Genomic DNA, 27,829 nt, shown 5'->3' with positions numbered 1-27,829 from the left:
AAAATTAGAAAACAATGAAATTCTTGCTCCTCCACCTGCCAAAATAATCAAAATGACACACTTCATTTTATGTGTATCGGTGTAAAGTGTGCTTCTGTTAGTTGTATATTCATGTTCTGTTGGTACTTACTATTGATTACTGTATTTCTGTCAAAAATCTCTTATATATATCCGGGTCACAACAATTGAAAAAAAGACATAAAATCTTTCTCACATTGTTAAACCACATAGGCTATTGTGAAATATTTGTGGTTGTTGTATGAAACGAGATTGTCAGCACATTTTGTGTGGTATTGGGTTACCAATATTGGGTTATGTGTGTTTTAATATTATTAAAAAGGAAATAAAAAAATCTTATGAACTAAAATAATCTTATGAAAAGCAGAACTGAAAGGCTTAAAACAATCTAAAAACAACACGGGGGAAGTTAAGCAAACACAAACCACTAGGAATAAACCCCTGGACGATTGCGTGATTCTGATTAGTCAATAGCTCTGCTTTATTCACGATAAAACACATTTATGTGTCATAGTCCATACGGGTCTAATATGTGTGATTTATGGTTATAAAAGCAAAAAGGTTCTCGAGGATGGTGCTTTATTGTTAATGCATATTGATAAAACCTGGCCTCTCGTACCATATTGCACATATAAATGTAATATAAAAAAGTTACAACTTTTTTTAAAATATTGAGTACAGTAGGCTACAGTTTGTTGTTTACTGAAATATAGAATCAAACCTGTATTACATCTTATAGTATTTTTTAGTAACTCTAATAAATTACAGTTTTTAGCAATAAAAATATGTTAAAGTAATATCCCAAAATGCAAGATAAAGTTGTAATAGTTTAACATTGATGTAACAAATGCTGTAAATAATATTTTTTACAGTGAACTGTAATCTATTTACCACTATATTCATGTAAATATATCAAACTAAAAACTATTTAATTTTCAAAACAATGCAACCCATGTCAAAACTGTTTTAAGAAAATTATTAATCTTTTCAAAATCAGTGACAAAATACCTGCAAATCTTTTAAAGATTTTATTTTTGGGTGAAATCACTTTTACTCTTTGGGGTAATTTTCCACACAGGGATTATTTTAAGACACTTTCTAGCAGAATTTAACTCCAACTATTCATAAAGGCCTTATGAATTTAGAACATTTAAGTAGTGTTTACAAACACTGTAAAATGTAACTGTTGATCTTACTAATAAAATTAAGTGAGCATAACTTATTTTGAATAAGTTTGCTGACCTTACTAAGTTTAATAAAGTAAGGACAACTTTTTAGCACGGAAAGTTAATAAACTCAAAATATTCAATTACCCTCTACTTAAAATAATAAGTATTTTGAAAATGTTTGAGTGGTCATGCGCAGTTCTACCTGTAGGAGGAGGCGATTTGAAATGCAATACCATTATATCTAGGAAGAGCACATGGAAAGGTGAGTCAGTGCTTGTTTGTCTTATTTTTAATATCTGATTTGCTTTGTATACATAATTGATTGTTTAATAACCAGAAGAAGAAACCTCTGACTTTTTCAAAATAACATTGGCAAGTACCATTCTTTGTATATTTCATTCTAAACTCTACTCCCCCAAACATACATCACACATAGGCATTCATTTATGCATCATTCAACTATCCCAGAAACAGACCAGTGTAATTGTAAATTTTGCCGTCATTGTACTGTTCATTATGTTTTACAATGTCTAATTTTCACACAATATTTGAACCATTGTTTATCTCTGTAAGTTGTATGTTGAACAGAAGGTGATGGTCCTGATTCTTTAAGTTACATTTACATTTGTGAGATTTCCTATTTCTAATGTAACCAGAATTTGAATATTTCTGTTCCTTTTTTTATTAGGACTTTGATTGTAACACACCCAAGATTTCCATCGGGATTCTGACCGTGATAACAGAAGACAGGATTCTTCACAAGCACTGCATTTATATTCACACACAGCAAGTATCCTCGAAGGAGCCATTGTGATGGACAGTATTGAAAATCTCCCGGATGCCATGTGGCTACTTTTTGGGCTGATATATGTACCCTCCACAGCTCTACAGCAAAAGAGATGTGCTTTTTGTGATTAAAATGGTTAATGTAACATTAACAAAAAACTGTTTCATATTTAGGAGTGTTTAAACTATTGTTTGGTACACTGTATTTTACAATTGATAAAAAAATAATGTTTTACCCTTAGTTCAGGTGTTGTTTCTTGACTTTGCTTATTTTCGTAGTTCACCTTACTTAAAAATGTTAAGGCAATTGGTTTCCAAAGTTTTTCTTTGTAATGTGAACTCTAATAAGAAGTTAACACAACTAATCATTTTGAGTCAGCTTTACTTGAGTATACTCGATTAACAAGTTTACTATACAAATGTTATTAAGTTGTGCCAACAAAAAAAATATAAAATTCTTTACTTGGAAATTTTAAGGCAATCGGTTTCCTAAATTTTTTCCTAAATTTTTTAAGTAAAGTCAACTAATCACATTTTACAGTGTACAAAAAACATCACGTGTGCATTTTGAGACAAAACAATGGCACTGGTGTACAGTATGTTAGGATGTCAATGCAAGCTGTTTTCAGTTTAGACAGCTCTAACATTTACTTAAGTCTAGGACTAGTCTTAAACCCTGTGTGTGAAACCACCCCTTTATCATTTGGCAGTGAATAAGAGTTTGGTGAAGATCAAAAAAGTTAGAACATTACATAAAAACCTGTATGTCTAATAAAACAAGTGTCTATTTACAGAGATTTCCTGTGTACATCAAAGTTTTTATACAAATGTGAATTTACATGCTTAACCACTCAAAGTCTGTTCGTTTTCTAAAAAGAGTACACACACAAGAGTTGATGTGGTTCCTTTTCTATGAGAACTTTGCCCTTTTTTTTGCCAACCTTGTTTTGCTGACTTTGTGCCAGTGGATGGGTTGATTCCAACAAATCATCTTCACAAAGAAACAGTCACAAACAAGCAGAAGCATTAGAATAGTTGACAGAATTGAATACAAATTTTTAATAAAGCTGCAATCTGTACCTTTTCCCTCTCTATCACATCTCCTCTTTTTTAAATCCAGGTTTCTTTATTTACTTTTCGTTGTGTATTGGTAAAAAATATATTTTCAGAACAAAATGACCCAGCATCTTAAATGATAAATTATTACTTTAAGATAACCATTAATAATTGTGATAAAGTATGATCACAAATACTCCATGTGTGATTCCCACCTAAGCAAACTTACCGAATTGTGATAAGGTAAGATCACTCCTAGTAAACCAGGTTAGAGTTGTAATATGATGAAGACTAAACTGCAAATGCATGCATGAAGTTGGAGTGTTCATTCACAACCACCTGCCCATCAATACTTAGCATCCAATCAGGATTTCACCTAAAACATATAAATATATATATATATATTAGGAAATACAAGTTGTAAGGAAAAATACAACAAACAAAGTTTGTTAAAGCAAAAAGTCCCAAGAAGCAGTCGGTTACAGTCCGTTTTAAAACAGCTATGGGGCATTGTTAGGCATGACACGAAGCTGAGTAACCCCCTAATGTGTTATAAAATGCTCTGTAACCCACTGCTTTGCAGTTAAAAAAGCGCTGTAGCAGACCTAATCACCATCCCCCTCTCAAACACATAAGCATGCATCTCGACATTCAACATGAAATTACAACTAGGATAAATTCAGAATTTGCAGCTGGTACATACTTGTAAAATAAAAATGCTTGCGCTGTCTCATTAACTGGAAGCAAAATATCATGGATCTGCCTCCTTTTGCCTCGAATTTCTAGTCTATTTGCAGAATCATGACAGAGCCACGTGTTTGGTTTAGAGAGAAACACATTATTGTTGGTCATAAAATGATGTGCTTTCTCTCCGATCTCGTCTTTGGACCCGCCCCTGTCGTTTCTTTGTTAGCTTTCCATTTGTGTTTCATTCCCCACAACTGCCTTGCGTGAGTTATCCTTTGTTAGTTTCCCCTATATAATGCCTTTATGTTTTCTGTGCTGTGCTGATTCGTTTTAGTTGCTGTGTTTGCTTCCGGCATACCATTTGTGTCTTGCTCTGGATTAATACCTTGCCTGTGAAAGTCTTGACTTGATGCATTGTAGTCATGGGACTCCCCGTCCGACTCCAGCACTGAGATAGTCGGGCACCCCACCGCTTCTCTGCAGCCGACCACACATCACGTGCGCCGGTCAAACAAGAAGCCGAGGAGGGGGGCACTGCCCAGTTCTGCCCAGGCACCATTCCTGCCCAGCAGCCGGCATTCCAGCCGATACCCAGTACTGTCCAGCCAGTGTTCCAGCCGGTTCCCAGTCCTGTCCTGCCGGTGCCCCAGCAGGTACCCAGTCCTGTCCAGCCTGTACCCAGTCTGTCCCACCGACGATCCAGTCGGTGTCCCAGTCTGCTGCCCAGCCGCCAGAGTGTGCTGACCAGCCACCGACACCCTGCCCGACACCCTGCCCTGTCCTGCCGACACCCGTTCCTGACCAGCCAGTGACTCAGCCGGTCTTCCATCCGGGGACTCGTTAGTCTACTCCCTTGGTGAACGCCAGGTTGCATTCATTAAGGGGGGGGAGGGGGGTTGTCATGGTTCTGCCTCCTTTTGCCTTGATTTTTTAGTCTAGTGGCAGAATCTTGACCACGTGTTTGGTGTGGAGAGAAACACATTATTGTCGGTCACAACATAATGTGATATATCTCCAGTCTTTTTTCCTCATTAGTTAAAGAATAGTTCTAAAATAGAAAACCACAACATCTGCTAAGCTACACTGCAAATATGTGTAGCACTTACTTTGTCACAAGTCCTTAAAAAAAAAAAACATTAGTCTTACTGCTTTAAAATACTTCACTTTAATATCACTTAAAATATCCACAGCAAAGGCGACTAACCCTGCAGCTAACCACGGGATGAATTAGTGTTAAGATGCACTGTACAACGTTGTTGTGAGACACAAACCCAAAAATAGACATGAGCTAATGTTATGAATCGTTCATGTTAAAAATTGCAATCACTTTACCACAGATCTATGATTATATAAAGGAGTATAGTAAGTTTGCCTTATACCTTAATTTAGTCAGATCTTCCCCAAAGGACCACTGAATAGCTTTTTTAATAGTTTATTATTATTATTTCTTTACCTTTTTCAAATCTGTCTGCCTCTGTGGTCTTTAATTTCTAATAAGAGAGTGAAAAACTGAACAGTGTACTTTTTTTGTCTGGAGCATAAATACAGTATTAATTGGTATCATGTATTAATTGGTGCAGACTTTAGACATCAGATTGTATACCAAGTGCCAAGGTGTTTATCAGTGCCCAACAGAAAAATTGTCATATGTAAGTCTACATTTAACTAACCTCATGATTATATGTACTTAAGGTTTAAATATAATGCATTCCCATCCAGTATGGGCAAGTTCTCTTTCTCTGTCACAGCTGACTTGCTTTTATTTGTTGAACTTCAAAGTTTTGTACAAAAAGTTCTGGGCATTTGTATTATGATAAAAATAAATGCTGTTTGTACATTTTTATGTTTTCTTTTCCTTACTGTGTTAAGAGACAAAACCAATCTGAATTTTTTCAATTTTGTTGCATTGTGTAAACCCAAATGTACAAAGTCACATGATTAATGGGAAGCAGTGAACAAATATTGCACAACATTGTACAAAACTAATGAGCATTAATTTTAAGGGTAGCTCCACCCAAAATTACTCACCCTCTAGTTGTTCCAAACATGTATCCGTTTCTCTACATTTTGGAATAATGTTAGCAACCAAAGGTTCTGAAGCACCATTGACTGCCATAGTAGGTGACATAGTAGACTGCCACGTTTTGGTTCTGTTGAACACAAAAGAAGATATTTTGAGGAATGTAGGAAAAACGATGATAGGGAAACATTTGGCATTATGTATTTTTCATTCGCGGATGTTCCACTCATATATCCTCTAAAGTACAGAGAGATTCAGCATTTAAGTTTAATTAGAAGCAATATTAACACCCAGGAAGAAAGTCACAGATGTGGAACTGAAATGGGCATGTCCCAAAATGGCTCCCCCAAAAAAGTAGCATGTGCCCAGCAGATGCGGCCCTTTTCAGATGATGAAACTGTTTGTTGAATGTGGTCAATGGAGGAAGTAAAAAAATAAGGGAAAGACAAAACTTAACTGTCCTCTCTTGTGTGAAAATGGCAAGGTTTGTTGACTTAGGATGTACGCCAGCTGCCTCATTCAGGTTTGTCCGTATTTTAAAATGCATATGTGCATTTCTCGTGTGGTTTCTTATGGCTGTGTTCAACAGAAAAACAGAGGGCCCTCTTCACAGAGTTTTTTTTTACAGTAAGAGACGGCAACCTCCTTCTATCAAATATGTTGTGTTTCCATTTTCTAATTTTGTATCTATACATTAGTCTGCCTTTTGGCCAGCACTTTGGGTAAGTTTTCTGTCTCAGGCATTACAAACACTGTGGTTGAAAGCTGAGACAAGAAATAGGAAATGGGTCTTGCAGACATCCCCACTCTGTAGAATTTTGGTTAGATTGGTAACGCAAAAAGGTTTGACACAACAACAAACGCTTGACCTGACCAGCTGTGGTAACTTCCACGCCCACCTTCCCCATCAACAAACCTCAAGAAGTTTACAAGATGGTGAAATGTTCTTTATGTTTTTGTGGGTGTGTGTGGTTCAAGATGATAACATAAAAAAAGCTTTTTTATATTTTATGTATCTCTATAATGGCATTGATTATTCCATGTGTTTTCAAACAAATAATCTAGAAAAAGGTCTGAGAATGACAGCGAATAAATCTTGCAGTAGCCAAACTGTTAATGTGAGCTGTACATTTGTGAATGTTTCTGGTCAGCATTTCTTTCCAGAAAAGAAAGAAAAAATACCCTAAAATAATCTTGTATGAACACTAATGTTTTGCACATATTAAACGAGGTCTGTAAATTGAAGGAACGCGTAAAATGGGTTGTGAAGATTTTCCCCTTACAGCTATTTAAACACAGGGTGGAAGTCTGTACTGTGCCTCATTAGATTTTTCACTGCCACAAAATGAGAGCAGAGCAAGTTCATTTTGAACTCTTTTGGATCTGTTTATTTCATGACCACGCCCTGGATACATCTGCACAAAGGAATCCACTCCAACCAATCCCTAGCCCATGAACAACTCTTTGCCCCATATTCCCACTGGTTGTTTTACACACCCAAATTGGTATTTATGTTGGACAACCAAATTGCAAGTTTGTTTGGTACAATCAAGCATGTGGAGAGACCTAGATTGCCACAAAGTATAGGATCTATTAATATCCCATTCCAGACGGCATCATTATGAATGACTCACAACAGCTCAATGGGACAGCTTAGTTAAAATCAATTAAAAGCTAAACTAAATGAAGATGTGTTATAAAATGGGATTTAATATCTTTGTAGCTCAGCTAGACGCAAATTATTCCACAATTTGCAATACTCAAATAATTTGTGAAATGTATTTAATAAAATGTTTAGAGCCTGTAGGAAATATATTTTATTATTGATTTCACTTCTAAATCAAGTTCCTCATATAAAAAGCACTACATTACTCATGATTATGTTATTATTAGGTTATGATAAAGGTTATAAAACAAATTCACTTTCATTAGTTTCAAAACAAATGGTTTATTTAATGGCTTACAATTTTAAATTTTTCCAGGTTATGTTATTTTTTCTAGGGAGAGGGCTGGCTGCCAGCTGTACCGGACTGGATGGTGGCTGGACTGCTGGCTGGATAGCCGGCTAAACTGCCGGCTGGAGGGCCGTTGGAGGACCGACTGGATTGCCGGCTTGAAGATTGGCTGGAAGACTGGCTGCTGCCGGCTTGATTGCCGGCTGGAGTGCCGGCTTGCACGCTGGCTGGGCCGGACCGGACCGGTCGCTGGCGAGACTGGACCGGACGCCGGCTGGAGTGCCGACTTGCACGCTGGGAATCAGTTTGGATTGCTGGCTGGAGTGCCGGCTAGAGGGCCGACTTGCACGCCGCTTTGACAAACCATGACATTCTTTGGGTGACAGAGCTGTGTTGGAAACAAGAAATTAAACACTTACACTGCATTGTGAGAAAACTTCAGCTGTGTGGTTTGCCAGAAATTAAACTATAATTAGAGCCCTGGGAAATCATGTGTGACAAAAGCACAAGAATCTTGTGTTTTATGATAAATCGAGGGAAACATGTCTATAATAAAAACAACATACCGGATCATTCAAAATTGTTCCCTTCCTTTTTTATGTTCCCCAGGTCTCTTTCCAGGCCGAGAAACATCTGGAACATGGTATGCAAGTTTGCTTACATAACAGATATTGTCTACGACAAAGTTGTCTGTGCAGATTAAGTCAAATGATTTTTCTTGTTTGCCCTTCTTTGAACAGAGATAGTAATGAATAAATTGTAGTTGAGATTGAGATGTCTCTTGGAACACATGAATACTCTTTGCAAATATAATTCAATATTATATACAGCAATTATTCACATATATTCTCATAAATCAGTTTGGTCTGGGACCAATTTTAGCAATGGTTTCTCAACATTGTTCCATTCTCACAGCTGTCCAGCTCAACAATTCATTCTACACCCCAGAGAAACCTATACTAAAAAAGCTTCACATACTGACTGCCAATATTCCCCGGACACCCACACAGAACTCAACAGGTTTCGGCTGTGAGGGTGTATAATAAATGAAGCCGTACTGGGGGGTGGGCGGTGAGGTGCAGACCCAGACCTCATCTCTCTTGGTTGGGTGTGTCTTGAGAGAGGCCGTCCAGTTTCTCTAATATCCAAGGGAAGATGGGCGGAAAGGGATGGGTAATCTCACAGCAGTATTCCACCTACACAGCGCCGTTCTACAGCTTGAACTGATTATGATTTTCCCATGTTCAACACAATCTTAGCTGTGTTTTCCATCTTTGACAAATGCAAATGGATATATGTAGGTTATATTCCCAAACATATGCACCGAGTAAGCTTATCTGATTTTTGTTTTTAATTAAGCAAGTTGTTATTCATGGTAATGGTGAAATTTAAGACTCAAAATTTCAGCTTAATTGATTATGAGTTTGAAAAAGGTCACATACAAACTTATTATCTTTGCAGGTGATAAAGACTCTCATCCCTATATTGCATGTTTGCGGACTGCCCCACAGTTTGTACACTGATCGTCTTATTACATTAAAAAATTACTAAATGCTAATCTGATTGACTGACTTTTGTGAGAAAGAGTTTTGTTCTTTGAGCCTTAAAACATTTCCACTATTTATGTGCTTTCTGTACAATCATTCCATGTCATTAACTAATTTCTTCATGTCATTAACTAATTTCTTCATGCCGGCCTATTTTTGTGGGAAAATATATCCGTGATAACTCCGGCTAAGCCTAATAAACACACGTACAGTACTCCACTCTACTTAAAAAGCATTCTGTTTGTATTCCAAAATAAGCAGAAAACATAAACTGTCTCTGTCTGCTTATCCCAGTGTTTAGCTTGGCCAGGCTCAACAGTTTTTGACAGAAGACCGTTTGTGAGTTGTGTCAGCATTAGATAAGTGCAAAGCCTTTTAAAAACTCATATTTATGATTATTCAGATCGGATTTAGGTTTTACCTGAGAACTTTGCAAAATAATATGGTTCATGTGTTGTATCTCAGAGCTATGCTCATTCTAAGAGATATATACTGTAATACCAATTGGTTATGTTATATACCGTACACCCGGCGCCATGCAGCCGGACACAGCCCGACGCAGATCTAATTTCCCCGTCCTGTGCTGTGTTGTTTAAATAGCAAATGCATTTGCGCTCATTTGTGAGCCCATGGGCGTGTTTTTCTAAAAAAAGTGTGCTCAGGCGCATTGTTTCCGGGTTGCTATTTTGAGGAACTGAAAATAGACTACGCCATAGACCAACTCAAACCTGGTCTAAAGAAATATTTTTTTGTTATTTAAAGAGCGCGTTTGGAATATGCGCCTATAGCCACAGTGCTAAAAACCAGGCTTGTCCTATAGATGGTCTGCTTGCGCGCTTTAACCTCTTGCACGAGAAGACGCTTTTACTTTCTGGAGATGTGTCTGCTCTTCCGAATTCCGTCGTGTTAATAGCGAATCTGCCATGGCACGAGGTCAACTGGCTCTTAAAGGGAATGGAACCATGCGCCCAGGCATGCTGAACCATTTTCCCCCATTAAACTACAAAAAGTGGATTCGGATACGCCCTGACCTCACCTGCTCCGTGCGCTTTAAACCTTTTACTCTCTTCTTTGCCCCCCTACTCGCCCACCCACTACCTCTTTGACTGCTGAGGACTTTGCTGTATTTTTCACTGAGAAAACATCAGCCATCAGAAAACAATTCTCAGCACCACAGACCTCGGTACACACGACCCTCACTTCAAACATCGAACTCTCCTCTTTTTCCCCACTGACCGACACTGAAGTCACCAGACTTCTCTCTCGCCACCCCACCACTTGTCCGCTCCCAATCCCCTCCCATCTCTGCAGGCCATATCCACAACACTCACACCTGCACTCACTCACATCATCAACACCTCCCTGCTCACAAGCACTTTTCCATCAACATTCAAACAGGCCCAGGTCACGCCCCAATCAAGAAACCCACATTGGACCCTGCTACTACCAACAATTACAGACCTGTCTCTCTCCTCCCTTTTATTTCGAAAGGGCAGTTTTCAACCAAGTTTCCTCATACCATCCCAGAACAATCTACTGGATCAAACAGTCTGGCTTCAAAACCAACCACTTCACTGAGACGGCACTGCTATCGGTCACAGAATCTAGCCAAAGCGGAATCCAAATCCTCGGTCCTGATTCTGCTAGACCTATCTGCTATCCTGTCATCCTTAGGAATCTCAAGCTCCTCCTCCGCTGGTTCCAATCTTACCAGGGTTCAGAACCTACCTCACTGTGCAAGCGGCACAACTCCTTGTCCAGGCCCTGATAATCTCAAGGTTGGACAACTGCAATGCTCTCCTTGCTGGTCTTCCTGCAAAGGCTATCAAACCACTTCAGCTGGTTCAAAACACAGCTGCACGCCTCATCTTCCAACAGCCCAAAAGGGCTCATGTGACACTCCTTTTCATCTCTCTCCACTGGATACCGTTTGAGGCCCGGATCAGATTCAAGTCAATGATGTTTGCCAACAGAACTATCACTGTATCTGCGCCAGCATACTTTCACACCCTATTACACTCCTACTCCTCCATCAAGAACCCTGTGTTTAGCAAATGAGCGACACCTTGTAATACCTTCTCATAAGGGCACTAAATCCCTTTCTCGCTCATTCTCCTTCACAACTCCTTCCTGGTGAACCATTATTCCTAATGTGGTCCGGTCAACCACATCTCTCAGAACCTTCAATAAACTACTTAAAACACACCTCTTCGGTGAATACTTGACAGACAAATGAGAATAAAAACACTAACCCTCTTGTCTCAAAAGGTAGTGGTCTAGCTCTTGTTGAAACTAGTAACTTTGCATTAGCACCTAATGTACTATTGCTCTTTTATGACATATTACTTATTGCTCCCCGAACTCTGTGTAAGTCGCTTTGGATAAAAGCGTCTGCTAAATGACTAAATGTAAATGTACACAAAGGGCCCTGGATGAAGCTGTGTCCCAATTCGGGGGCTGCAACCTTCTAAAGTCACAGACTTAAAAACGAGGACTTGTTATTCAAAGCACGCAGTCTCAAAAGTCCAAGAACCGAACTGAAATCAGACGGTCTAGCCTTGCAGAGGATTTCATAATTGCGTCACCAGCTGCTCATGTTGCGTGTGGACCGTTTTTGTGAATTACATACTTTTATTTAACTAAAGTTTTGAATGATTATCTAAAAATGTCAAGCCGTTACTGGTGCCCATTGAATCTCGGGATAGCTAAAGCTGTGAAGGATACATTCGTTCTATCCTTAAAAACCTTTTGGGGAAGTGTGGCAGGATGGACTGTGGTTAATTGTAGCCACTCCTCCCCACTTGGTTTCGATTGGCTCTTGGTGTAGTCTTGGTTGCCAATCATGTCAGGAGGGGGGTGTTATAACCCGAACGTACCCCTTGGTGGCAGAACGTGACGCTAGAGGCTCCATGTTTCGGTTCACCTAGTTTGTGGTGGTGTCGCAGGTATGTAGGTCGCAAATGTTATATTGTTGCTAGTTTGTTGCTGGTTCATGTAAGGATTCCGATTTTTATTATAGAATCCCTTGCTGTGTTGTGGCGACCCCATTTTGTTATTTAATTGAACGGAGTAACAAACTTTGCTAACTTGCGCACGGCGCATTGTCTGCAAAATTCGTGTAACTGTGTATGGCTGTTCGGGTAAGTGCTTTCCCAGTCGGGCTATGTGTTTACCTTTTCTCGGATGTAGCTTAAAACCACTTTTGTGTGTTTTAGGGATAGCTATCATAGCAAGGAAGCGCTTGCGGCCTGCCTTGGGGCGACTGCTGCTTTGCTCAAAGTGCGGTTAACGCACGTCTCCTTCCTGTTCTGGGCTTTTCATCGAGTCAGAGTTAATGGACTGCGCTCATTAGGCTGGCGAAAATACCTCATAGGCCACTTGTGTGGCCGATTGCATATCTGCTTTCGGATGTGTAATATTCACGAGTGGATGTGGTTGTGATTTATTTTGTGATCGATTGAGTGGGAATTGTTTCTTAAAAGTCATTTTCTTTTGCCCCTTTCGTTTGTTTATTTCATTAACCAGCATTAGCTGTTTGGCCAGATCATTCCCTTTGCCTTTTGTTTACTTTATTTACCAGCATTATAGTCATTTGTTAAAGTCATTTCTTTTGTCCCTTTCGTTTGTTTATTTCATTTACCAGCATTATAGTCATTTCTTTTGATCCCTTTCGTTTGTTTATTTCATTTACCAGCATTAGCTGTTTGGCCAGATCATTCCCTTTGCCTTTTGTTTACTTTATTTACCAGCATTATAGTCATTTGTTAAAGTCATTTCTTTTGTCCCTTTCGTGTGTTTATCTTATTTACCAGCGTTATAGTCATTTGTTAAAGTCATTTCTTTCGCCCTTTTGTTTATTTGTATTGTTGTTTCCGTAACGTTATTTCATGATCCTTGTTGGTTTATCGTAATACTTCATTCTTTATTTCATTTATCAGTATTATTGTTGTTGAAGTTAAATTTGGTTTATTTTGTCTTTGTTATATGTAGAGGAGCTGAGTGCTGACGGTGGGGACAGCGTGCTCGAGGTGGTGGGTCCTCTTTTGTGTGCAGTGTGGGTACTTTCACAGTGTGACCGTTGCTGTGCTGGTTGTGTGGCTGTGCACGTGCTTTGGAGTGGATTATTTGGACGCTCATGCCCGAGCCGCTGGACGCCCACCAGTAAGCCTCATGCCCGGTTTTGTGAGTGTATGAGAGAGTCTGTTGGTATACTGAACTACACATCTTTGTGTATTATTTATTGGTGTGCGTTGTGGATTGTATGAATTGTTTGGATTGCTGTGAATTTGGATGTATTTTGATGTGGTATTGACCTTCGCCCCGTAGTGTTTTTAAGAATAGGCTGACGTCAGCTTCCAGAGTGTTTACTACGTTTGCTGTGTATTTGATTAATAAAATTGTATGTTTAATATGGAAGCTGTTTATTCCATGCCCGAACCTGATTGCTTAAATCTATAGAAGCCTTGGTGGTTACTTTTATTTCCCACGGGTTAGATCTCGGGGTGGCGTAGTCGACACACCCGCTACCGCCACTTGCTACAGAAGCAACCATTGCATCGGAACAGCCAGGGCTGGACTGGGACGAGAAATATTCCCTAAATGTTTTTGGCCCACATTGGCCCTCCACCATTTCTGGTGGGGGTTTGCCCCGCGTGATTAATTCTGTTGAGGTGCGTGTGGTTGATTGTTCCAAGGGGGAGGGATGCGCGCATAAGATTCTTTTGTATTTGTCTTGCGATAATAATAATACGTTAATCTGAATGGCTAAAGCGTCCGTTACCGGCCCCAAGCGATAGCAATATGTCAGATGGCCAGTCATCCCTATGGGACAACATAACCAGCCTTCAGTCGCGCTACTGTGACTTAATCTGTATTAACATGAAAAAGACGAGACACGATTCTCAGGCTCATCAGCACAAAAGGTGAATGAATTTACCACGCACCGCTACATACCAGGATATCCTGGGCGGAGACCGACATGCAAATTTAATTTGGCAATTTTCATTGGCCTTATCAAGTCAGTCAGAGATGATAGGTTCTCAAGTCAAACCCCATTCTGTCAACACAATGTCTCGTTCCCTCCATCAAGGGGACGTTTTCTAGTTTCTACCTCTGACAGTAGCACCACCAATTTCTTGCTGTTTGCTTTTTCCATTTTCTTGCTGCTTGGTTTTGACAAAGTGGACTTCATATTCATATTTATTTAATTTAGGGAGGTGACAGAATGCTGGTGCATGTCCGCTAAATTTCACGTTAATTGTGATGAATATAAGAGAATATTCGTGGGATCCTACTTACGCAGAGATTCGTGCTGTACATCTGTGTTTTTTTTTGTGGTTACGCACATTACACGTTTGTCCGTAGCCTACGCAATGTTTTTGTATGAATTCAACGCAAGTCTTTGTACATGAGCCCCCTTTGACCAACCAAATGCATGTGGTTTGGGGTGTGTAGGAATTCCCATGGTTTTTTATCCAGTTTTAGAACAAGCTGTGTCAAATAATTTTGTTGTAATACCATCTTCTCCTTGAAAACTCATAAGAAAACAACTTACATATATAATCCTATATCTTAAGTAGCCTACAGTCTTAATTTATTGAAGTTCTTCTTCGTCTGGTTCAAAGTGTTCGCCTCAACTCTGTTCTCCAAAAACACTGTTTTTATCGAGGAATTGTTGCTTGTTTTACCGCGCTCAAACCGCACTCTCATTCCATATGGCAGTAAAAAGACAGAAAATATTCGCCATTTATAACCTGCAAATGTTTGCTTAAGCAAAATGTGTGTAAATAAATTAAACACTGCATTGGTTAAACATATGAAGAACAAAATATGCTGAAACGAAGATATATGAAATAGCAACTGAGCCGGCTGAAGAGGAGGGTGGTGGATGACGTCACGCAGACGGGGATTGTGCGTCTTGTCAAGCAGTGGATTCTTGCAGTTTTGGTCGCACGAGTCACAGGTTTGAGCAAATCTCTTTCTTCTGTGGAATTTACTTGTTTGGCATCCTTGGTAAGCATTTTGTTTTAATATTATTAGTGGACCTCTTATGTCATCACTGAATTTCATTTTTCAAATGAGAGGGTTTGTTAAATGGACGTAAGAAACCAACATCTTCATAATGAAATAAATCATAATGAACGATAAGATGTGTTATTATCTGGTTGCCTATTTTACATAAAGGTCCTTAATAACATTATTTTAAGTAGTACTACTTGTTTTTATGTGTATTGTTGAGTGAAATTTATCTCATACAACGACACTTCATTTGAAGTCTGTCGACCTTCATTGAAAAGAAGGAACGGGTGCAAAAACAGGGACTAACAAACATGCAGAGCAATTGCATTACAGATGTAGCATGTACAATATAAATCGCGTTATAAAAAGCAGTCACATTAATATATGAAGAACTTTTTTGTGAAATGTAGCAGAATGATGTTGAGAGCTTTCCCGTTATGCTAAACTTATATTACTATACTATATTCTGCCCTCTTGTGGATTAAAATAGAACAACGTGTTAGTTTTGGGGGTTTCGTTTCTGACAGTTACTGATTATTTATGAATATCATTAAATATCATGAATATTTAATCTATCTTTTTTTCTGTCAATTCAGATCGACATTTACAGTGATGGATCTAGCCAATTACACAGAGAGTCCACTCAATCCCAACTCCACTGAGGAAGAATACTGTGACAATGAGGAGCATACGGAGCTCGAAAAATCTCTAAACATCATGTCACTCATATTCTACAGTCTGGCTTTTGTACTTGGAGTCGTAGGCAATGGCATTGTGATTTGGGTAGCTGGCTTTAAAATGAAAAGAACAGTCAACACTGTCTGGTTTCTCAACCTGGCTATAGCAGACTTCCTTTTCACAGCATTTCTCCCTCTCAGCGTGGCTTATACAGCTATGGGCTTCCACTGGCCTTTTGGCCAGTTCATGTGTAAATTCAACAGCACCCTTGGTTTTCTCAACATGTTTGCGAGCGTTTATCTCCTGGTTGTGATCAGCATTGACCGCTGTGTGTCTGTGGTGTGGCCAATCTGGGCACAAAACCATCGGAATGTGAGTCGTGCTTCGGTTGTGAGCTTAGGCATTTGGCTGTTTGCGCTAGCGTTGAGCTTACCCTACTTTGTCTTCAAGGATACTGCACCGTCCCCCACTGATGAAAACATAATCAATTGCTTCAATAACTTTGTATTTTCAGATGATTATACTATACCAGAAGTGTTTGAACTTCATATTTTACGGCATCGCGCCATGATCATCACACGTTTCCTGTTAGGCTTTGTGGTGCCCTTTGCAATCATTGTATCCTGTTATGCTGTTATCATCTGTCGTCTCCAAAAGAACCGATCAATGTCTGGTCGGACTGGACGTCCATTTAAGATCATTGCTGCTGTGATCGCCGTCTTTTTCTTGTGTTGGGCTCCGTATCATATTCTGGTTCTCATTGAGATGGTAAACCACATGGAAACCCAATACTGCACCACTGTGCGTCTTGGAATTCCCATTGCCACCAGTTTGGCATTTCTAAATAGCTGCTTGAACCCATTGCTGTATGTTTTCATGGGACAAGACTTTAAAGACAAAATGCGCAAGTCAATACTGAAGGTCTTGGAATCAGCTTTCACAGAGGAGGTTTCACGGACAAACACCTACTCAAATTCAATGCAAACCATTCGGAATAAAGAGCAAGGGAGTAAGTCCTTCTCGGATGCAGAAGTATAGCTAACAGGCATGAGGCATTAATTGTAAGAGAGGACTTTGCAGAGACTCATGATTACTGTCAGCATATTTAAAACTGAGAGGCATTCAATGGAAAATAATTTCAGTTAGTTTACAGCGTTCCATTAAACACTGCCTTGTAATGATGGAAAAAGTATACATTTTTGTGAGTGCCATTATTAATGTACCTGTAAAGTATTGCAAATTATATTTTCGTATTTTAAACTTTTTAAGTATTTCATGTATTGTGCATGCAAGTAGCTTTCGTTATCTATTTCAATTTTTTTTATTTTTAAGATCAATAATAAACTTTAAGCCTCATCATATTGTTCAATGAGATGTGGATCTTTCAAAATATATCTTTTGAAAATAAATCTATCAACATTATTACACTGGCCATTTTGGAGTCTTCAATGTGGTTTTGTACTTTAAAGTGTTCAAAAAATCTAGAGGTATTCATAAAGGTATAAAGGAACATTTTTCTGTCATATGCACCTTCATGATGTTACAAACTTTAAAAAAATACTTTAACCTCACATATGAGATTTATTTAACAAGCATAAAAGTAATTATCAATAAATACATTTATTAATATGTCTGTTTCTTTGTTAGCTTTGTGTAAAAAAAGAAATGTAAATTATTATTCACCAGTTCCCTCTGCTGGCACAATGCCCACAAGCTATTTAATTTGTGCTATAGAGAATGTGAAGCTGACGTCACGTCCTGCGTTTTATGTTGCAGTTCTGTTGGCTGCTCCACCATCTTGGGAGGCTCATACTCTGCTGTTATTGTTGATATATGGAGAAATTAGAAAGTGAAACTACCAGGGCCTTTTCCAGAACGACTCCGCGTTATGGTATTGTAGTTTTTAATACAGCAGGACCGACCTACCATTGTTATATTATTTAATCAAACAAGAAAAAACAAAACACTCCATTGAATGCAATAGCAGCCTGCCGGTTGCTGTAGGTTGGCACATCAACACTGACAAACATATGGCTTGCACTGCTCCATCGTGTCACTTTGAGCAGCAGCCTCATTCCGTCATTATATGCCACATTAAGTTTTTGCATACTGCTCTTTCTATATCGCCGCCACAAATGGGCCTTGTACATAGGGGTACAATTTGCCTAAAATAATGTAGTCTTCACAGGACCTGAACACAAATAAAATTTGTGAATCAACATGTTTGCTTACGCATAAATCATACGACTGTAAGGTAATGAAAAATGTGAGAGAAGAAGAACCAACCACTGGCTCAATGGCAGAGTCCAAGTGGCATGGCAAAGGCATGCACGCATTCTGTCTTTCCAGTGCTCTGGGTTGTTATTGTTAATGTTATTTTTACAATGTGTAATTTATCTGACTCCAAAAGATAATAAGAAAACCTTGTTGAATGATATTATTTGTAGTTTATTATTATGCGTGATAATAATCCAGCAATTTGGATACATGTTTGATTTTCCTGCTTTACTCTAAACTATATTTACTCATCCGATTCTCATGTCGCTTAGAGTCTCATGCCTGCCATTAATACGCGGATCTCACAATCACAAACTCGTCAGTTTTGGTCACTGCCAGAGGTCACTTAACCAGTAGCATCTTAGATGGCTACACCACCCGCAACTCACTGCTAAAATTGCTTTATGATACTATTAACACTTAATTACAATTAAGCAACACTTATTTCTAGACAGAGTTCATGACCAATCCACAGAGATAGATACAGCAATCTTACCTTCTCTGAGTTGAAAGAGGGGAGGGGAGAAGAGAACAGATGTATAGGTGTGAGTTGGTAATTATCATTCGTTGTTGTAGGTTATCAGAGATGGAGATGCATCTCTGTGGAGTCATTCAGGTTCCTGGGTTCCACCATCAGAGGTTATACTTCCTCCGTCAATAGAGGATGTTCAACCTACCACAGGAGCTTCTGATCCAGTTCTACTCAGCGGTTATCGAATCTGTTCTGTCCACTTCAATAACTGTTTGGTATGGCTGAGTTGTTGCCCTCTGGCCATATGAGGTAACTGCTCTTTAAGAGCAATATTCCATTTTCAATACTCCTATAGTGTGCAATATAGTGCCTTATTATATGTACATTTGATTTCTACATGTATATAATACTACCTCTACTTACAACATTATCCATTTGCATCATCCATATTTTATCATTTGTAATGTCAGCTGTGGCCTGGTGGTTCGAGAGTTGTGCTTGTGATCAGAAGGTTGCCGGTTTGAATCTCAGTGCTCAGTCACTGAAGTGCCCTTGAGCAAGGCACCTTACCCCTGATTGCTCTGCAGTAATGTGCCACTGTAAAAAAACTACTTGTAAGTCGCTTTGTATAAAAGCGTCTGCCAAATGAATAAATGTAAATGTAAGTGATAAGATATATGAATTAGGACAGAGATGGAATTTAGAAGGGATTTTAGGGATGAATGAGTAAACAAGGGAGTGTTGCAAAGCTCTTATTAACTGTCTTAAATCTACAGGGTTATACTACAATATATAGGACTGTTTTTTATATATAAATATTTGTTTTATTTTGTTTCTCTCTCTCACTGAAGTACTAGACTTGATATTACACACTCCGCTACAGTAGGTGGCGGTATGCACCTGAATAAGGTGGTTGAGATCCACCATAAAACTTAAAGAAGAAGAAGAAGAAAACGAAAACGGACATACTATTCTTCGCCTACTGCTTTTTGCCTACTACTATATGGTAAGGAAGTACGCCATTTCGGATGTAGCCAGTTTCTGATCGCTAAACGCAATACCGCTGCATCTCCAGTAGATGGCCGTAATCTACCTAACAGTGTGTTTCGCCCATTTTTATTCTTAGAATAAGATTCAGGGCGGAGAATGGGAAGAGGAAGCGTAGTTTTCTGTTAAATGTTTGTTTGGAAATTATTTTTACATCTGATTAAAAGTCGGCTAACTAAAAAGGAAACTTAACGTACGATAAACAATGACTTCGCAAATATTTGGATTTACTGCTACAATATAACCTGAAAAGACTACCAAGGCCGTCTCTGAGCCGACAAGGTAACACGTCGGTGATACGGTGTGCTGTTCTTTGCAAATACGGTAATATAATTGTTGTTTAAATTCATGTGACTCGGGTCGGTAACTAGTCTTACAGTTAGCCTGTATCTTACCAACTAAATCAGCGTGTAGTTACCAGCAAGGTAGCGTGTAGTTTTAGGATTGTATCATGCATGGCATTGTCCATGGTTTGTGTTGTAGTGTACTGTGTATATATATATATATATCACTGCTTTTCCTAATGTTTGCATTCACAACGCAGCTTTGAAAATCAATTGCGTAACCTTACTGGTTTAGTAGCTACCCCACGATCCACGAGGCCGGTTGATAGTTTCCACACAAACTATACTACAACATTTACATTTCAAAATACACTATAATGAAATGTTCATACTATTGTTTGAGTGGGAGATGCTATAAATATAACACATTTAGATGATAAGCCTTTCTGTGTTGGACTTCATTTTGCGATTAAGGTAAACGCAGGCTACCTATTAAGCTCACGTATCCGTTAAGCACTACCATATTTAATAAAACATTAATATTTTATCTTAGTTATGTGTTTGTTGCTACATATTTACTGTAATTTTAAATCAATCAGGCCATTGCACGTATAATTATACATCCACACTGGCTGGAGCTCATTCTGAAAGCTTTGTGAATCTGTGTGCCCTTCAAAGAGCATTTATTATATGTGAAGTCCCCTATTTAGTTTAAGTATCACTGCTTTCTGCTAAATTAAGAGATTCATGTTTAAACTCTTGCATATTGTAACCTGGAACGTGGATATGGGAAATAAGTATGATTAAAACCAATTAAAATTCTATTATCATTTACTCACCTTCGAGTATTAATGTCTTTGTTCTGATTTACACAGAGAAAGATATTTGGAAGAATGCTTATAACCAGACTGATTTTGTCACCCATTGACTCCGATAGTAGGAAATGTTTTTTTTGTTCTGTTGAACACAAAATAAGACATTTTGAAGAATGTGACATTTGCGTGTATTTTTCTACTATGGTAGTCAATGGGGGGCTGGTTATAAGGGTTCTTTCAAATATCTTTCTCTGTGTTCATCAGAAGAAAGACAATTATACTCGAAGGTGAGTAAATTATTTGGGTGAAGTATCCCTTTTAATATATTGTAATCTTTATTTATAGATTTATGTTGGTTTTTATTTTATCTATGTTTTATTTGTAAATTTCCCTATAGGGTAAACATGAATAAAATAATATGGGCTATTATCTTTTCTGGAAACTATTTAGTCAACATGCAAGGGCTCTGTTTAAACCAATGCAATCTGGATTTTGCAGACCTAAAATGTAAGATTAAGGTTTATCTTGGTAGAATTGTCAAATGCACTGATATGATGATGATGAATTTAAAAAATATATATTTTCATAATTGTTTTAGATATTCCTTTTTTGTTTACTTATTTTTATTATCAATCTTCAGAAATCCAGGGCAATCCGTTGTGGTAGCTCTAGACTCAGTAAGAGAGAGTGACATCGGGATTGGGGTGAGTAAAATGTATAAATGTTTTTCTTGCCTGAACCCTTTTAGTGTTGGAATATTTTATTTATTTCAAGCAAGAATTTAATCTATTTTTATGTCCGGCATTACGTTTACATTTTTTACCATATACAGTTGTCGGTTTTCTCTTGTCATCGCTACACTTTTGCCATTAATGTTACTTTTGAAAAGCCAGTGAGTTTCTCGATATGATCAACAGGATGTACTGTCGTGTGCAAAATTGTTGGCAATGATATATGCAGTGTATTGCAAAGTTTCTGCTTAAACTGTTAGTGGTGTTTATAGATTATTATGGAGAGTGATCAGATTCAGCATTTTAAATAATTGCAAAAAGAAGCAACTCCCCAGATGTCAATCCCATATAGAGGACCTGTCGTCAACCCTCAAAAATCCTCTTAGAGCTTGAATAAGGCAAGAAACATTCACCATCAGTCAGGATTTGTTCCCCAAGCTGATATCCAGCATGCCAGAGCAAATTGCAGAGTTTATGAAAAACAAGGCCCGAGACTGTAAAAATTGAGTCTTTGCATATTTTATGTTTTTGCCAATAAACACCTTTAAAATTTAAGATATCCAGTATACAATAGAAATGTGCCAAAATAATCCACAAATACAGAAGCAGCAAATTTAGCAAAACACAAAATTTATGTCACTGCCAATACTTTTGGCCACAACTGTAGTAAGAATTATAATCTGACTGTTCTGTGTTCTGTTCTGTGTTCTTTTTTTAGATAGCAAAATCTAAATTATCGGCCACCAGCTGGAACAACGCAGGCCATACCTAACGAGGTTTACGTCATTGTATTATGCTCAAGGGCCATACTTTCACGCATAACTGGGAAATTGCTGAACACTTAATTAACACTCAAAGACTTAATCTTATAGATATGGTTTAGTTCTGTTGTCATGTGATTTTATTATTTGCCTAAATTGACCATGTGGCTATTTTAGACATTTTAAATGCATTTTACAAACAATTAAGCTAGTCACAAAAGTCAAAGTAACACATATTTTGCTTTTGAGATGATATAATCTGTTTAATTAATCATACCACTTCTGGTGTCCCAAACCATTACATTTTCTAAAAGGAAAGAGCCAGATTTAGTTTGGTCAAGATGGCATACACTTCAATTAATTTTGCTCCAGGTGGAGGAGACATATTTATCTGCACAGAGTGTGGAGAAGGGTTTCGTCATTACCCAAAGCTAGTTGAACACATGGCCATTCATGGCTTGGTTTTCCCTGATGCTTTAAGTGTTAACGGTACTAACAACACACACATTGAGTTTGCTCTCCATGAAAACGGCACACTCACAGTGGTCGATCGATCCGTGGTGTCTAACTTTTCTTTCTTATTTGGAAAACCTCCACCCAAGTTGTCATGGTGTCCAACCCCTAACCAAGCTGTCTTGACCTCTTCTAAGATGACAGAAAAGGAGTGTGCTCAGTTTAGATGTGAGAGGTGTGGACAGGCATTCAAAAGCCAGAAAAGCTTACAGCTACATCAGCAGTACCGTGTCCTTGAGAAGGGCTTCAAATGCACCCTGTGCTGCAAGTTGTTCAATGACAGAGAGAGTCTGCTGAGCCACCTTCAAAACCATGCTCATGAACGATTTTACAGCTGCGGGCACTGTGGAAAGCGATTTTTGAGACAAGAGGCACTATTGTCGCACAAGAAACAGTGGCATGGATCGCCTGCTTCCAAAGCTTTGACTAGAGTACAGGAGGATCAAGAAAATAGTATGGAGAAGTCCTATCCTTGCAAAGTCTGTGGTTTACGTTTCTTTTGGTTGTCTGACTTGCAAAGCCACCTAAACAGTCATTCTCGTGTCAAGAAGCCACCCTGCAATGCCTCACACCAACAGGAAATGCGAGGGGATGAAGCAAGCAAAACAAATCCTACATCACAATTTAAAAAATATTATGCGCCCCAGTATCCAGGTGAGAATGAAGACAATGACTTTATTGATTTGTCAACCGAAATTAAACGGGAGTCGCCTGCCCACTATGGTAAAATGCGTCAAATGTCAGCAAAAAAACATATGCAGCGATTCAATCCGGTAATGGCAGGGATAAGGAGGAGACGTAGAAGAACCAGCAAAGTCCACCATGATTCTAAACTATTCTCCTGCAAATATTGCCATCGAGGGTTCTTACACTCAAGCAGCCTCTCTCGCCATATGCGTTATCATAAAGGCACTCTGCCTGTTTGTGTTTATTGTGGACGCTTCTTTTCACAAAGATGTGATGTCACAAGACATGTGGCAATGTTCCACAGCTCAACACTTCAACCTAAGGCTAATGAAGCCTTAAAGACAAATAAAAGCAGCAAACAGGACAATGTGACCGTACCGACACAAATAGAAGGTGACGAGGATAATAAACGAAAGGATCTGCAAGAAGTTCAGCACTCAACAAATGTTGACAACAAGCTGTCAATAGATTCTGAAGATCAGGATATTTCCAAGCCAAGGATGGCGTACAAATGCAAGGAATGTAGTAGAGTGTTTGCACTGCTAAGCGCTTTTAAGCGACATGTGCATTACCACAAGCGGGATCCTGCAAGAACATTGCTTTTATGCCCTTTCTGTCCAAGCCGCTTCACATTCCGCTCTGCTTTGGATCGCCACATTGAAGGTCATAAAGAACGCTTTAAAATGGAGGAGACAAAACTTGCTAATAGTAATGTAGATGATCCTGAAAATCAGCACAAGGGTATTGATGCCGGATTGCCTAATACAAATGAAAATGATAGCCTGCCATTGAAAGTATTGAATTAATCCAATAAATGTTCCCAAATCGTGAGATCTCACTGAAATGCTCATGGCAATTGAGTAGTTTTTCAACACAGTTTTATGCCAATAGGCACGGATCTTAGTCTTTAAGAGTTGTTGTTCTAACGTTTTTGGCTTATGTCAAATTCTTAGGTTTTTAATCTCCCCCTTCCCCCAGATTAATGAGTTTACTTTACTTCATTTTCCCTATTTTGTTTTATAAACTTTGAACCGCTGTTACTAAGGTACTGATGATATTTACATTATTAGCATTGTTACTTCAAGAGTAATGAATATCTCAAGGTTCTTTACTGATATAACTGCACACTCGTGTTGTAGTTCATATGAATATGTAAATATTAGCTGTACTTTGATTGCTGATTCAAGTCAAAGTCACTACACAGACTCTACACTGTTTACTGTTTTTTTTTCTAGGTATAAATTGTATTTTTTGTATAAAGCATCATGCAAGTTGAGGTATTTTGACTTCATTCAAACATCGGCAAATAACTGGTTTTGTTTGATTAAATAAAATTGTTTACATTTTAGAGGCCTTATAAATGTTTTGTGCACCAAAGCTGTAAACTGTTGTACAATGCATGCACATTAATGTGCTCAAATCGAACACTGAAACCTGTTAATTACTCTGAATCCTATGGATGGTTATATAAAGGTCTATGTTATATCCTAATGGTTATAGAAAGGTCTATGTTTATTGCACGCTCAAATATAAGTAAACTTAACATAAGTAAAAAGAGTTGTTGCGCTCAGCCAAAATAGCTTGCACATTTATTGCTAAATGAAACCCACATAAATAACTTTCGTATGCCGCCAGATTTCACTAGGCGAATATAAATGTATTAAATTAGCCTAAAATCAAGAGTTTAAATGGATAGTTCACCCAAAAAAGTATCATCATGAAAAAATGTAAATTCTGTCGTAGTTTACTCAACCTCTTGTAATTTCGGAAAACCTCTTACATTTAAATTATTCTGGGACTAATCTTAAACCTTGTCTGGGAAAACACCCATTTGTATTGCTGTATTTGCTTGACTGACACACAATGTCAACTTCTGGTTCAGTTAGATGTGTAACTTTGTGGTGAAATTTGGAAAGGTATGGACCCTAATTCACAGGTTTGGCGATTCTGCTTTCTGTCAGGATATAAATGCTAGACTGTACAATGACAAAATCATGCTTTTCAACTTTTTAGGGATTGGCCTTTTACAGCATGATATAGAAATTAGTGGTGTAGCGATTGTCAGTAAAAAACTTACCATTTCGGATTGACCACCTATGGTTCAAAAGGATTTGCACTACGATTTGATAGTCCTTTGTCCGTTATAGAAGATGTAGGTTAATAAACTTCAACATGCCTTAGGGTTAACTGCTGCTAAATTGCATATGCTGAGATCTATGCTGAAACTCTGAAAATGATCAAAATGCATTATCTTGCCTGGCTTGCTTCTCCTGTTCTTTCCAAAAGTGTTATGTATAGGTTTGGACCTAAACTTAGTGCAGACCAGTCAAATTAATTCACACCAGGATCCACGTAAGGGCTATATGTTTGTATGGTCTTTGTGTGCTGCAACGCCGTAATTTTGAAACAAAAAAGTACATTACAAAAGGATGCACAAAGTAGAAAGCAGACATTTGATACCTTTTCAATAGGGTTCAAACTGTTTGTAAAATGCTGGGTTATTTTCCAGCTGTTGGGTTACATTGCAGTTATTTTCAATCCAGCTTTGGGACAATGATGAACAAACCCTGTTTTGGGTTACAGTAACCTGGAAAATGGTTTATATTTTACGCAGCAATGGGTTGCAACAACCTAGGATATGTTCATTTTCAACCCAGGGGCTGAGATCGTCCCTTTTTGAGCCAACACTGGGTCATACAATGCTGGGTTACTTTCAATCCAGCTTTGGGACAATGATGGACAAACCAGGGTGTTGGGTAATAGTAACCCTGAAAATGGCATCAATGGGTTGCAACAACCTAGGATAGGTCAATTTACAACCCAGTGGCTGGGTTTGTCACTTTTTGACCCAACACTGGATCATAGGGAGCAATTGGTCGCCAGAACTGGTATTGAGAACCACTGTTCCAGCTGCTTTTCCAGATATCTCTATTGGTTTAAAGTGGGACCTAGACAGCACTGGCCTTACAGGCAGTGTGCTTACTGGGAGACCCTTTGACAGAAGGAGCTCTTTAAAACTGTGATCAACATTGTGCCTCAAAATGTTTTTGTAACCTACATATTACATTGTGCCATGCACCATTAAAGACATCTGCGACATAACCCTTAACATTCCAGAACAAAAACTATTTGATTGTTGGAATAGTGGCCTTTCCTTTAAAGCTCTGTCTCCTGACAGTTGTCAGTCTTCCAGCTCATTATCTATGCTGGTCTGTTATTAATTTCTTAAAGCTTCTCCCAAGGTTCAGGCATGCTTTTACAGAATTGTTACAGTTTTATGGGATCAAAACAGGTCAGTGGAGATTAGAGTAGCCTGAGTTGACTTGACAATTTCCTGGTCTTGGTCTTTAAACCAAGTACACAATTTTAATCTATTGACCTGAATAGATAGATTGTCATGAAACCATTTTGGTGAAGAACTTCAGTTCAGTTTATTGTTGATTAATTCAGCTATGTTGTCAACAAGTGAATAAGGTGTTTAATGTCTTGAGACAGTTGGCTTGTAGAGCTCTGGAATTTAGGATTGATATCGTGAAGCCAAGTTGAACACTTTTTTTGGAAGGCTAGAGTCGTTCAGAATTAAATTTGAACCCTTTTCCAATAGACCTTGCTATCATTTTTTTATTATTCCTTAAGGTCTGAAATAAAATGGTTCAGAGTGGTTCACTCAGCCAGCAGTCATGCATTTTAATACCTCCAGGGCCCTTTTTCAGTCATCCAAGTCCCATGACTGACACCTTGCTAATGTTACAATAAAACTATATTTCCTACAAAAACTTGACATTGACTGTACCAAAAATTATGTTTCTTATGCTTCATCACACACAAAAACTACAAACTTTTTGCACCATTTCCTGGGCAAACAAAAGGCATGTACCTAGGCTCTGGAACAGCTTGTTGAGATCATTCTAACATGGAGAGGCACCTTCTAATGAGATTTTTATTGGCAGGTACAAGTAGGTTTGAAGATGTCTGTAATGGAGCAGCCTTTGTTGTTAGCCTACTGGGACCTGTTTTTAGACCAAAGGTCTTCAAACCTCCTCCTGGGGACCTACATCAAATTCACCATCAAAGCCTTTGGGACCTCTTTGTGTATTGGAGCAGGTTGGACCTAATCTTTTCAGGGCAGGGGGCCTCCAGAAACAGGGTTGACCTAGGGCTTAGATTTTATTGGACATGGCAGATATCTTCTGGATGTAAATGGGAAGATTAATCGCGGTATAGCCAAATATCTCATTGTGATTGTGAAATAGAGCTTATAACAGAATTTATGAAATACCAAATTGTTCCTTCTTTTAAGATTGTGGA

At 38.4% G+C, this 27,829-nt stretch overlaps 2 protein-coding genes across 3 annotated transcripts; both read left to right on the top strand.

The window, feature by feature from the left end:
* The first annotated feature begins 15,114 nt into the window (after positions 1 to 15,114).
* fpr1 (formyl peptide receptor 1) lies at positions 15,115 to 17,293 on the top strand. Of its 2 annotated transcripts, none has more exons than XM_079468575.1 (2): positions 15,115 to 15,200; positions 15,853 to 17,293. In XM_079468575.1, exon 2 carries the CDS (start codon positions 15,869 to 15,871, stop codon positions 16,970 to 16,972), a length of 1,104 nt encoding a protein of 367 aa, XP_079324701.1. In that variant the 5' UTR covers positions 15,115 to 15,200; positions 15,853 to 15,868; the 3' UTR covers positions 16,973 to 17,293. The 2 variants fall into 2 exon arrangements, with proteins under 2 accessions (XP_079324701.1, XP_079324700.1); XM_079468574.1 differs by having other exon boundaries at positions 15,165 to 15,250.
* A 5,224-nt stretch (positions 17,294 to 22,517) lies between these two features.
* LOC306901283 (uncharacterized protein) lies at positions 22,518 to 25,004 on the top strand. Its single transcript, XM_079468961.1, has one exon. It carries the CDS (start codon positions 22,663 to 22,665, stop codon positions 24,325 to 24,327), a length of 1,665 nt encoding a protein of 554 aa, XP_079325087.1. The 5' UTR covers positions 22,518 to 22,662; the 3' UTR covers positions 24,328 to 25,004.
* Positions 25,005 to 27,829: the final 2,825 nt, after the last annotated feature.

This window comes from Barbatula barbatula, assembly GCF_947034865.1.
Source record: "Barbatula barbatula genome assembly, chromosome: 12".
Taxonomy (NCBI): Eukaryota; Metazoa; Chordata; class Actinopteri; order Cypriniformes; family Nemacheilidae; genus Barbatula; species Barbatula barbatula.
The sequence above is the reverse complement of the archived record's forward strand: the minus strand, read 5'-3'. Positions and strand labels throughout refer to the sequence as shown.

Bases quoted from the DNA above. Each gene is read 5' to 3' on its own strand.
- fpr1 (XM_079468575.1), top strand. From the start codon at position 15,869: ATGGATCTAGCCAATTACACAGAGAGTCCACTCAATCCCAACTCCACT.
- LOC306901283 (XM_079468961.1), top strand. From the start codon at position 22,663: ATGGCATACACTTCAATTAATTTTGCTCCAGGTGGAGGAGACATATTT.